This window comes from Myotis brandtii, unplaced genomic scaffold, assembly GCF_000412655.1.
Source record: "Myotis brandtii unplaced genomic scaffold, ASM41265v1 scaffold420, whole genome shotgun sequence".
Lineage (NCBI taxonomy): Eukaryota > Metazoa > Chordata > Mammalia > Chiroptera > Vespertilionidae > Myotis > Myotis brandtii.
In genome coordinates, this window is record NW_005366109.1 from 1,971,307 (window position 1) to 1,984,789 (window position 13,483).

Genomic DNA, 13,483 nt, shown 5'->3' on the forward strand with positions numbered 1-13,483 from the left:
TTGCAACTGAGAGGCCGGCAAGTGAGGCGGTGAACGTTGGAGTCTGCAGCAAGCAAGCCTCCCTGCTCGCTTCAGTGCCTGGCTGCCGGCTGCCATCTTGGCTGACAGTTAATTTGCATATACTCACTGATTAGCCAATGAAAAGGGTAGCGGTCGTACGCTAATTACCATGTTTCTCTTTTATTAGTGTAGATAAATAATAATATATAAAGAGTGAATGCTATAAATTAAATGAGGCAAACCTCAGCACATTTGGAGCAATTTTCAAAGATCACCTTTTAAGGAGCAACTGAATTGTAATTGCCCGGTGGTTATAAATGGGAGTGTTTCCATAGAGCCCATTTAAGCTGCTGCGATAATTGGGAGGAAAGAATTACTCTTTATTCAGTCTTCTGTCTTAATTGGACAGTTAATTTTAAAAATTAAGTCAAACATAGGTGAAACTATTTTAAATTTGATTCTCTTTTTTTTATAAATGAGAAAACATTTGCATTTCACCAGTAAGTGGTTAGCATTCTTCTCTTTGAAGATCTCAAACAGAAGAAATTCCAGGGACTCAGGGGTTAGCTGAATGCATTTTCACATTAATATTCATAGGCCCTTCCCATGCACACTTGCTCTGGAATAACCTGGAGGAGGCTCGCTTCAATGTTTTTGGGATCCACTCAAGAAATTCAAAACCCTTGGAATTGACCCCTATCTGCACCCCCAGAGGGTGAGAGAAAATGTGCCTTTCATTCTGATCATTATTAACTAATCAGAGGCCCGGTACATGGATTCATGCACCGGTGGAGTCCCTCGACCTGGCCTGAGGGGATTGGGCAGGAATCGGCTCTCCGGCATCTCCCGAGGGGTCCCGGATTGGAAGAGGACAGTTCTCTGGTGATGCATCCCGGAATCAGGCTCCCCCCTCTCTGGTTCTGGGTGCGTCACCCACGAACCGCAGCCGCCAAATCACTGCAGCCCAGCAGCTCCTGCATTGAGCATCTGCCCCCTGGTGGTCAGTGCATGTCATAGTTATTGGTCGGACAGTTGAACGGTCGGATGGTCACTTAGGCTTTTATATATATAGATGCTTATTAGGCAGCCATGATCCTTACCCCGAAATACAGGTGTAAAAGGGGAGACAAAAATGGGAGATGTTTTTCACTGCCAACGCTCAAAACTGAGTATAGACTATGAATAGCTAGAAAACTCATCAAGGCAACAGGAATGCTGAGACTATGACGCAGAAAACCATCAAGAGAAGCTGATGCTGCCTGGCCAGTGTGGCCCAGTGGTTGAGCGTCAGCCCATGAGCTAGGAGGTCTCAATTTGACTCCAGGTCAGGGCACTTGCCTGGGTTGTAGGCTCCATCCCCAGTAGTGGCGTGTGGGAAGCAGTCCATCAATGTTTCTGTCCCTTTATCCCTCCCCCTTCCTCTCTCTAAAATCAATTTAAAAAAAATTTTTTTAAATAGAGAAGCAGACACCATTGAGACCCAGTGCTCCCTTCTCACACCTGGAACAACACCACATGTCTCTCCTCCTGTCGAGGCCACACCTCTGCTCCTTCCCCTTCTCTGTGTCAAGGTGGAAGGTGGTGGTTCCCAGGTCCTGAGGCTGAGTCTCCCTAGCGGAGCTCGCATGAGGGTAAACACCAGTAGCAATTCTGAACCCCAAGTCCACACTCCTGGGAGAAGGAATCTGGTTGGCTCTTTTTGGACTGACTGTCTACGTTTGATAGAATTCGCTAAGGGACAAGGCTGGGAGTCACACCATAGAAACGTTGAATGCCTGACAACCGAACCTAAATAAGTACAGATCTAAAAGTAGTGGGAGTAGACATTTTAAAAAGTTCTGTGTTTGCCCTCCGTCTGATCTCCTAGAGCTGGACATCTGGACCCAAATTACTTTTTCATGGTTTGCTTAATATTTTAAAGTGTATCCTGAAAATCAGTAATTAAAACCTTCATGCTTTCTGAGTTTCTTCTCTGACCTGTCCACGAACTTGTCCAAAACTAACATTCAGTTAGATTCCTTTCAATGGTGGTGTTTGTCAGAATGCAAGCATGAAGCAGCTGCAGAAGGAAGGATTGGATGTGTGTGTGTGTGTGTGTGTGTGTGTGTGTGTATGTGTGTGAGTGAGAGAGAGAGAGAGAGAGAGAGAGAGAGAGAGAGAGAAAGAGAGAGAGAGAGAGAGAGTTGGGTTGGGGAAAGCAGAAGAGACAAAAAATACATTCCCAGGTAGAGAAGTGTGATCACAGCTCCCCACAGATACACCAGGATTCTACTCTCCACGTGGGTCCTCACCTCAGATGGTGGGGTCCGAGGCCCAGGAGGAAACCCAACGAAACCACTGGACCTTCCCGAGAGGCTGGCCGTGTGCTGAGGCAGGGCAAGCTGAGGTTTGGCAACATTTGAGCTCACCTGGGTGGTTCGCTCGGTGGTCCGGGCCTGGAAATACCGGTTCTAACACAGCACAGTGGTAAAGTGGTCTCCAGACTAGCAAGGCAGTGGGTCACTGTGAGTAGCTTCGCAGATGGAGAGTGTGAATGAGGGCAGTGTGAGCATTCTGAGACAGAAAGATGTGCCATGTTTTAGAGATATTTGGTTTCCAGAAGCCAAAATGGCAAGATTACAAAGGGAAACTAGCAGAGAGTCTAAATACTCTTGAGTGCTTAAGTTATCCACGTTGAAAAACAAAAATTCAAAACTTTACATTTAACATTTGAAACTTCCAAGAGTCCAATTTAGAATAAACAATGAATAAATAATTCATTCAACAGATATTTTTTAGCACCTGTTGTTTTTGTTTTTGAGTTGGCAATGGAGACCTAGACTTCTCTAAACCCAAGAACACCAATTCAGCAAGTATTTGGCGATTTGCTCTTGTAAGCCATCTGTCTCTAGAGCCACCGAATAATGTTTTGGAAGGTTATTATACCCCAAATTGAAAACTGTTCTTTTATGTTCATGAGTTTTGATATCATGCTTTAATTGTACTTACTTTACATGGTAACAATCAAAAGGGGTCAGCTGCATGCACTGTAAACACCTCACTCAGTTCTTTCCTCTGGTGTTTTTAAGGAGCGCCGCAAATTCGGCCCCTTGGGATGGAATATTCCCTATGAGTTCAATTCTGCCGACTTTACAGCCAGCGTTCAGTTTATTCAGAATCACCTTGATGAATGCGACATTAAGAAGGTGAGTGATATTTTTTTCTCTTTTCTATTTTTATCGCTGTCCTTAATCAAGCCTCTATAGACATTTTCAGTGTGATATTCAGAGAGCCTGCTGAGGTCCCCCAGCTCCGGCACCCAGCCTGCTCCTTCCCCTCAGCCGTGTGCTGGCCAGCCCTTCCCACTCCCTCCCTCCTGCCCCCAGGAGTGCATTCGGACTCTCGCACACTCGTGTCCTCATGTCACAGCCAAGGGTCCCAGTGCGCTTCGAGAGAACGCACCTCGAGTCACACTTTTCTTTCTTCCTCTCCCTGTGTCTCCGCAGAAGTGACATGTTATCTCCCAGCCACGGGGAAGTCCTTTTTCACGTGAATCACATCTGAACGGATGTTTAAGCTCATGCATATGAATTGCAACAATTCCTGACAATGGTCACTAATTATCCTATTGAGCACTCTGGTCTTCAGAGTGCTCCCGCAGGCAGGGCCTCATCCCATTTTCACAGCTCTGTGGGGCAGACACAGAAGCCATTACTGGTAGCCCCTTTTTACTGATGAAACAAGAGACAAAAGAGAATAAGGGACTTCCTCAAGGTCACAGGACTGAGAATGCAAACCTGTTGTCCTTTCACACGGGAGCTGTAAAGGCCCGTGATCTGTCTCTCTGTGACCTTGAGCAAGTTCCTGAGCCTCTCTGAGCCTGTTTCCTCCCCTATGTCCTGGCTCTGGCTTCTGTGGAGAGTAAATGAGTCAGCACGAGACAGCACAGTGTGTGGTGCTAGTAGGGCTCAAAGCGCCAGCGCCCTGCTCCCCTCTCCTCCTAGTAGGTCCTGAGGAAGATTATAGTCACGGCACGGCACCGGGGGGACGGTGAGCCACGGGGAATCTTCATCCGGGCCGGTGGGAAATCCAGGGTCAAACCACCGTTTTTCCTTTCTGCTACAAGGGGATAATATACTGACTATGACGTTTTGATGAAAACTTGTATCACATTGGGTTCATATTCTGCAATGATCAACCTTTTGAGCTCGGCGTGTCAGCATTTTGAAAAACCCTAACTTAACTCTGGTGCCGTGTCACATATGGAAATTTTTTGATATTTGCAACCATAGTAAAACAAAGACTTATATTTTTGATATTTATTTTATATATTTAAATGCCATTTAACAAAGAAAAATCAACCAAAAAAATGAGTTCGCGTGTCGCCTCTGACACGCGTGTCATAGGTTCGCCATCACTGGCATATACAAACAACAGTGCTCTTGAAATAGTTGCTTTGAAAGGCCACGAAGCTGAAAAGTAAAGTTTTAATCAAGAGGAAGTAAAGAAAAATCAAGCATCCTTACGTCTCCTACCTCAGATGTTATTGAAGGGATTTTTAAATTAAAAAACACTATTAATATCTGGAATGCATTGCGAGCATAAAATGGCTATGGACATTAATCCATACTTTAACGTAGTTGTCACTCACAGAGTGAGATACCAAAGGATTTCGTTGCAGAAACATCTTGTGAGTAATTTCCGAGTTGTTCTCGCACTGATTCAGAAGGCATATTTCGAAGGAAGCATATCAGAGTGTTGATGACTTGATTTTTCTTTTCTTCACTAAACACAACCTTTCCTTGTCTAACAGCTCAGCACTACTGTAATGAGCATGATAGGTGATTACAAACACAGAGTGAAAAATAGGGTGTTTTAAACCACAGGTGAGCTCCACGGTCACAGCTGTGTGGCGTTGTGGAACTGTCTTTCGTGAACAAACCGTGGCCATTCCAGTCGTGTAAGCGCAAAAGATCTGTTAATACGACATGATGAGAAGCTTCCGCCGTCGAGCGGGGGCTTCCTTTTCCAGACCTCGGCCCCTAGGAGAGACCCGAAATGTTTAGGGGTTTTTGTTTGGATGGACAGTGAATCACTCTTTGTTCTTCCTAACGCAGGGTGTATCGTGGAGTACAGTTCGGTACATGATTGGAGAAGTGCAATATGGAGGCAGAGTGACAGACGACTTTGATAAACGTCTACTTAATTGCTTTGCTAGAGTAAGTCAATTGTGGTGGTGGGGTGGGGGAAAGGCATGAAGACATATTTTATTGCATTTTCCTTTTAAGCAAAAACATTTTTTTTGGTAATAGAAGAGCCAAACTTAAGGGGGGAGGGAGTGGGCGAGGAAGGTACAGAGCCGAGCTGCTACAAAGAGTCAGCCAACAAAACCAAGTTAAAACCAAAGCCAAGCCAAACTTAAGGGGGGAGGGAGTGGGCGGGGAAGGTACAGAGCCGAGCTGCTACAGAGTCAGCCAACAAAACCAAGTTAAAACCAAAGCCAAACCAGCCAGCAATCTGCTTGTGGTCTGTGAGTCTTCCGTGTAGATGAGCCGCGCATGCCCAGGGCCCCCCACCCCCTCCTCCTTGAAAACACTGCACATAATTTCTCTGCTTCTTCCTCTGAAACCACGCAAAGCGATTTCAAGCCCCAAAATAACTGATTGGAAAATGAACCATAATTTGAGTTTTCTCATCTTTTCCATTAGGACAGACAATTGAAAATTGATGAAGTGCTCATTTTTTTTTTCTCTGTGCCCAGTAAAACCCACATATATCATATTGAACATTTTCTAGAGAATGTTCTTAGCAATTATGGCTTTCACCTTTCACATCAAGGATGAATAGTATAAATAGCCCATCAGACTCAAACTCTTCTTAAAATTTTTACATGTCAAAGAAGGAATATATATTACCTAAGTGGGAGAAAACCAGATACGTATTTTATGGTTACTTGAATTCTTTATATTAGAATCTATATTGGTAATTCTCTGTGTCAATGATTCTCCCCCTCGAAACAAAATTAAAACCTCAACAGAATTAAGAACACATGCTTTTGGGGTTACTTTGGTAAATTGGGGGTTTACCAGGAAGCTGATGTTTCCTTCAACCCTTTACACGTTTTTCTGAAGCCGTGTGTGGAGAGGTGTGTGTCGGTAAGGATGGTGAAGGCAGGAGTCAGGCTGCTGGACGTCAGACCGTCCACACCTCCCGGAAAGCCATTGGGCAAATTTACTAAAATTAAGTATCCTGGGTAGGTCCATCCCAGAGTATTTCTAGGAAGAGTCTACAAATGGATATGCTGACAAATGTCCATGGTGATACTCTGTGGGAAGTTGAAGGCAACCTAGGAGTCTTCACGGGGATGGAGGAGTTGAATGCCGCGGCCGCCTGCCGTGGAACACAACGCAGCACTGGGAGGAAGCGATCCGTGTGACAGCATGCACAGGTCTTACAAACTTACTGTTGAGTGCAGAGGTTAATGAAATCAAATGAGATCTATAAAGTTATACGTGTATATTTCACAAGGATAAATGCATCGCTGGGGACATAGATCAAGGACATTTAAATAGATGCCCTCCGAGGGAAGGAGACTAGGAGTGGATAGCAGCGCTGAATGGGGAAAAGACTAAGGTGAAAGGTGCCTAGACTCATGAGAACAATAAAATCAAGGAATATGATAAACTCACCTCTGTATCCGAGGTTCAAAGGAGAAAAAGGCATCGCAACCTCGGCTTCATCTTATCTTCTAACCAGGAGATCTAACTTCGTTGTTGCCACTTCACCCTACGTTACCTAGCATTGTCCGAGAGAGAACTGGTTTAATTGTATATCAGTGCCTTCCAGTGGGATCCTGCATTCCTGTGGCTTTCAGTTTGGGGCTAATCTCTTCTCTATTCTCAGCATCTTATGGTGTGTCTCCCCTAAAACCAACAATTGTAGAACCTTATTTGTCTTTGGAGTATGACTGCGTGTCTTTGTAAAGTACCTTCTAGAATCTCCCACAGTAATTCCATGTAGACTTCATATTCTGTATTTTTAATATATCCCCAAAATGTCCTCCAAATTGGATGAAACTCAGCTATTTGTGTTAGTGAATCCAACTAGTTGTGTGCATGTAAATAAATTAATGGAAAAACAGGTGGAGACTTCTATTTGCTTTTATAAATATACTAGAGGCCCGGTGCAAGAATTCATGCACGGGTGGGGTCCCTTGGCCTAGGTGGCAATGGGGGCCAATAGGGGCCTTCTCACCCAGTCCTGGGGGGAGGGACTGCTGGAGGTTGGCCCAGGAGGTTGGCTGTGGGAGCGCACTAACCACCAGGGGGCAGCTCCTGCATTGAGCATCTGCCCCCTGGTGGTCAGTGCGGGTCATAGTGCGTAACGGTCACTTAGACTTTTATATATGCAGATGTCACCTGACAACACAGAGCTCACAGTGGTCACTGGTGGTCTATGTGCTGAGGGCCCCTGGCCTTCCCCTGCCTCGTCATCCCCATCCCCAAGAACATAATCTGTCTCAGAATGACCACGATCACACCACTGTGCTCTCTAATAGCTCCCAACTGTCCCCCACTTCTTAAATTAGCACGTCATCAGCCTGACAAACACAGTCATCCGTAATAGGGCCCCCCTTCACCTTTCCTGTCCTCTCTCTCACCACCACACTAGATTTACCCGAGCCTTCGTCCTTTCCCCCACCTGCCTCACATGTGCACTAGTTATTCTGTGCCTTTGCCTGTGTGGTCTCCCCATCACCAGTCCCACTGTCACAATCCTGTCCTTCAAGGTTTACCTCCAAAATCACCTCTTAGATAAAGCCTTACCTGACATACCTTACCTTATCACTTCTATTTTCTCTCCCATACAGGTCTGGCTGTGCTTTCCTCCTGCTTTGCACCTCCTTGGTACTTGGCTTATTTTTATTTCCCCGGCTCTTGCCTCGGTGCCCTTTGTACTGCGGCTATTATGTAATCGGCTTAGCCCTCCACTGGGTCACAAGCTCCTTGAAGGAAAGGACTGTGTGTGCCTCATCTTTGCACTCTGTTCTCATTCTAAGCTCAGTGCCTCATGCGTGGAAGTTGAATAGGATAGGATTTCGGCAAATGGAGCAACCGGGAGAACGGGTACACGGGGTGTTTCATATTCAGAACAATCGCTGGCCCTAAAAAGAGTGGGAAGAAGGCTATGGAGCAAAGAGCCTGGCGCAGGTGTGGTTAGCCTGAGTAAGCACAGTCCCACCCCTTTCCACGCAGCGTCCTCGAGAGATTCAGACATCCGCCTGCTTTTCTGCTCCCCTGTCTCCCCATTAGCTCCCTTCCGACCGGGAAAATTGCTCTGTTAGACACTAAAGTCATTGTCTCAAATCGGGCTGGTAGGCATTCAGCATTATTTTTTCCTCTTCAGAATAAGTCTGTTCACACCGAGTATATATTTGTGCTCTCGCTGCTACATTACACATAATCAGCTCATATGGAATGAGAAAAGGATGTCCTTAAGCGAACAATAAGACGGTTGGATACATTTGCTTCTTGTGGCCAAGGACAGAACTTAATTAACGGGGGAGCTCTCCAGCGCAGGGTGGGAAGGGAGAGGCGTGGAAGTTTTCCTGGCCTCGTGCTGTGCTCAGTGCTGCCTTGAGCCCCAGTGAGCATAGACCCAGCCCCCCTGGCAGGAGCCCCGCTGGGGGGAGAAGGGCGGCACTGAAAAGGCCAGATACTGTCTCGTGTGTGTGTGTGTGTGTGTGTGTGTGTGTGTGTGTGTTGCCTCATCTATTCTGCAGTGTGTTGCCACTCCTCTTTAAAAGAGGGATCGAGTCCTGACCAGCGCACAGACATGTTGCCTGTTCAATTCCCAGTCAGGGCACATGACCCCGTAGGGGGATCCATCCCCAATAGGGGGCATGCAGGAAGCAGCTGATCCATGTTCCATTTTCACATGGATATCTCTCTCTCTCTCTCTCTCTCTCTCTCTCTCTCTCTCTCTCTCCCCCCTGTCTCTCTTTCCCTCTCCCTTCCTCTCTCTCTAAAAATAAATTAAAAATCTTAAAACACACACACAGAGGGCTGGCGGGTCAGCCAGGTACTGGATCCGGGAGCAGACTTGCGCGGCCGGCTCCACTCTCCACGGTCAGCAAATATCTTCTCTGCTGTGGAACGGGCTGGGGCTCCATTGCTTTTGCATCCCGGCCTCTTTTCTTCATCTGCGAGCTCATCATTCTGTCAGTGGCTGCATTTGGGTGCTTTCAGCCTCAATATTAAAAACTATTAAAATGGAAATAAGGCAACCCTTTCTCTTTCCCAGTAGCAGTTTTCATTTAGATGTTTATCGACTTTATTTCTTCTCTTTTCTCTCCCATGCAGGTCTGGTTCAGCGAGAAGATGTTTGAGCCGTCGTTCTGCTTTTACACCGGATATAAAATCCCCCTCTGCAAGACCTTGGACCAGTATTTCGAGTACATCCAGTCGCTGCCCTCCCTCGACAACCCCGAGGTCTTTGGGCTTCACCCGAATGCCGACATCACGTAAGTTCCTGGCCCTTTTGAAATCTGAAGGCATCATTTGTAACCCAGCCTGGCAATAATGCGCATTTCCTCTCTCTCTCAGTCTCTCTCCTTTCCCTGCTTTTCATTTTATTATGAAAAATTGTGTCACTTTCTGTCTCCCAATTACAACTTTGTCGGATCTTGGCAGCTCTCCCCTCACTAAATCCCGATGCTCTGGAGTTTATGGCAGTGTGAAGGCTCTAATTTATGCACTGATTACTTCTCTGTCGTGTCATAAAACCAGCTGGTGTGATTGGCGCCGATGCTCTCCACGGATAGGACAGTAGTCCTTGCCTCTTACCTCAAAAAAGTCCATGAAAAATAATGGTCCTAAGTAGAATCTAGCAGGGCCAGGAGGGGCGAGAGAGGAGGGCGCGGTGGTACTTGTGCTTGATCTGCTCCCTGGCTGCTCAGGGCCTCCTCTGTCGCTAACCGTCCACGGGGCACCAGGCAGTGAGCAAGACGCACAGGGCGGGTGAGGGGAGGTCCCTGTGCCAGTCCCACAGGCCAGAGGCGGGTGAAGAGGTAGGAGGGGCATCCAGGTCCCAAGCCCCTTCCAGGACCCTCCTGTGGAGGAGGTCGCATCCCTCATCTCCCCGGAAGTCCCACCTGCAGACCGAGCCTCTGGCTCCACGGAGAGGCCCCAGCTCAGCCTCCTCTGGGTGGTCTCCTCCGGCCCACTGACGCAAGGCCACAAAGTCTACTCTAGGAGCGTGGTTTTAGGAAGTAGAGAGAAACCAACAGCCCTCTGGAAGGTTGATCTAGGGCAGTGGTTCTCAACCTTCTGGCCCTTTAAATATAGTTCCTCATGTTGTGACCCAACCATCAAATTATTTTCATTGCTACTTCATAACTGTAATTTTGCTACTGTTATGAATCATCATGTAAATATCTGATATGCAGGATGGTCTTAGGCGACCCCTGTGAAAGGGTTGTTCGACCGCCAAAGGGGTCGCGACCCACAGGTTGAACCGCTGTTAAGCTGTGATGGCTGAGACAGTGTGTGGCGTGCCCTCTCCCCATCACTCCCCTGCAGCCGCAGCCCACATCCTCACCTGGTCGTCTGCCCTCACAGGCAGCCCCGGAGCCCCCGTGCCCTCCAGTCCTGCACGCGCCTCACCCTTCACCAGGCTTGGCCTCCTGGCCTCTGTCACCCACGTTGATTCTAACTTCTCCGTTCCCTCTCATCTCTCTCATGTTCTTTTCATCTTCAAAGATGTGAGCGTCGCTCCAAAGGCCCACGGATGGCTAACGCTCCCTTCAGACCCCACGGGAGGAGCCGATGGCCCTTTGGTGGCGGCGCTGGCTGCTCTTTGAAGAATAAAAGCCGTCATAAAGTTAGCTGGAGGCAGGAAACAATTAAAAGGATTCCTCAGGGACCCATTTGCGCATCAACTTAAACATTATCTGAAAGAGAAAACAGAAAGAGGTTTGCTTTCGCTGAGACTTTTAAAAATGTGAGTCGGACCGCATCAGGCCTCTGCCCAGAACCCTCTGAAGGCTCATCTTACTCTGAGTCAAGGTCCAAGGCCAACAGTGACCTCCAGGTGACCTCCAAGGCCCAATAATTCCATCTGCACCCACCCCTGGCTGGTCCCTTTCTGTCGCCCCCCTCCTCCCCGCCCTCCCCGTGGCCACCAGCTCCAGCTACTGCCGGCTTCCGGTCCCTCAGACAGGCCCGAGGCTCTCACCACAGGCTACCTGTACTTCCTGGCGGTCCTTCCCACGCAGCACTGTGGCTCACCTTTTCACCTCTTCCGTCCTTTGCTGAAATGTCAAAGAAGCCTTCCCTGGCCGCCCTATTTAGCAATGGCTAACCACTCCCCACCACCTCACAGTCCATCCTCCTTGTCTGCCTTTTCTATAGGTTTTCTCACCAGCTGACACATCTGTATGTATTGTTCACTGTCATCTGGCTGCCATCATTCAACATAAGCTCATTCTGTTGACGCTCTTGCCTCTTTTCACCGCTGTTCCTCCCGTGCCAGCCCGTGCCTGATGGCAGGGAACATGTGTTGACTGCGACCGCCATACGCAGTTCTTCAGGTTGTGGAGGACCCAGTGAGGGGGCTAGTCCATAGAAAGGTCTCCTGATGCATGTGAGCGGGCCGGAAAATGGGCAGTAGGTGGTAATGCACTTGTAAACGAGCAGGTGACGTGGTCGCGAATGAGGCCTTAGAACTTGGGCTCCATCCTTGGCGAGAGCCCTTGGAGCCGTGGGAGCCGGTGCCTAGGAGCGCAGAGTAAGGCTGGCCGCATCTCACCCTGGGACGGCACGCGCGCCCGCGCCTGCATCACCGAGGGCAGTTTGATCACCAGCTCGCAGGGAAGATAAACCGAAGCTCGGAACAGCTCAAAGCAGGGCAACTAAAGTGTAATTCAAATGGGAAGCCAGAGAGAGACTTTCCCTGGACTTTTATTGGAGCCATTACAAGCCCGCACACGAGTTGCAAGTACGCAGTAAACTCTCATAGACCCTTTACTGAGAGTCACTGATGACTCACATTTGGTTCCATTTGCATTTTCTTTTTCTATATTTAAACCTCTGTGTATTTATATGTCTACAGCTATGTCCGTATATAAGCACATTTCTCTCTCTCTCTCTCTCTCTCTCTCTCTCTCTCTCTCTCTCTCTCCTTGTAGCCCCTCTCAGTGGATGAGCTAGGAAATAAGTATTTTTAAAACATCATAGGCCAATACTAACAGGTCCGAGTCCAATTGTATACCTCAGGGCTGGGCCTTGTCTTCCCTCATTTCATGTTGCTGTCTCTTTCCTCCCATGGTGAGAACTCCGGTTCCCAGCAACTTCAATATCTTTACTCACTTGCTCTGAACACCCCACCAGCACCCCAATGTCCTAAGTGCAGGTCAAGGTTTCTTTGCTGACCTTTTTGCCCTTAGGACAGATCCCAGTGAGGGTGCACAGGGTGCTCTGCTCAAAAGTCAGGCCGACGTTTTTCTGTGTGGTTGTGCCATCCGTTGATATGTAGGTACTTTGTTTTTGTTTGTATTACATTTTAGTTTTTTTCCATCTTTGTTCATGATGGGTTTTTAATATATTTTTCTTGATTTCAGAGAGGAAGGGAGAGGGACAGAAAGCTAGAAACATCAATGAAGAGAGAGAGAACCATTAATCAGCTGCCTCCTGCACGCCACACGGGGGATCGAGCCCGAAACCCAGGCCTGTGCCCCGACTGGGAATCGAACCATGAGCTCCTGGTTCACAGGTTGACACCCAACCACTGAGCCACGTCAGCTGGGCTGTCCATTGCTCTTTTTGCCCAGACATACATACACATGTACTTAGATATTCTCATGATCCTTTCGTTCTTAAACAAAGTTGCCATACTAATTCTGTGTCTTGCCTTTTTCACTTAACGGTGTATCTTATAACCACTCCGTTCAGCTCATAGATGCCGCCCTCATTACGGTGCAGCTGCAGGCTCCTCGGTTCTCATGCTCCATCGTCCCTGCATCCTTCTCCTGAGGGTGGGCCTTTAGGGTTGCTTCCAGTGCTTCACTATCCCAAATAACTCCTCAGCGAATAACCTCCTGCGTGCCGTTTCCCATATAGCGGGGCATGTGTTTTCAGGGTAAATTGCTCTCTGGGATGCTGGCTAGACCAAGGCCTAGTGAATGTTGCCAAAGTCCCTTCCATCGGCTGTGCTGTTACTCTCACCAGCAGTGCGGGCGTGCCTGGCCCCTCAGTCTCACCCACAGAGCAGTGGTGAGGTTTTGAATTGTCACCAGAACGGCAGTGAGAAATGGTGCCTCAGCATGGTTTTAATTTATTTTCTCTCATTTTGAGTGAAATTGAGCACATTTGCCTACATTTACGGGCTATTTGCACTAATCGACCACCTTGGAGGCCCTGTGTGTGATGTAGGCTGCAGTCGGGGCCGGCGATGGACTGCAGAGGTGGAGTGAAGCTGCAGAGAGGTCCCGGGGGGGGGGGGGGGG

At 48.0% G+C, this 13,483-nt stretch overlaps 1 protein-coding gene across 1 annotated transcript in view; it reads left to right on the plus strand.

Moving 5' to 3' along the window:
- Positions 1-13,483, plus strand: part of DNAH8 (dynein, axonemal, heavy chain 8) — a 272,357-nt gene that overhangs the window by 231,537 nt on the left and 27,337 nt on the right. The window contains exons 83-85 of the mRNA XM_005873788.2: positions 3,069-3,185; positions 5,097-5,198; positions 9,342-9,502. Of these exons, the coding sequence (XP_005873850.1) occupies positions 3,069-3,185; positions 5,097-5,198; positions 9,342-9,502 (380 nt within the window). The remainder of the gene's footprint in view (positions 1-3,068; positions 3,186-5,096; positions 5,199-9,341; positions 9,503-13,483) is intronic.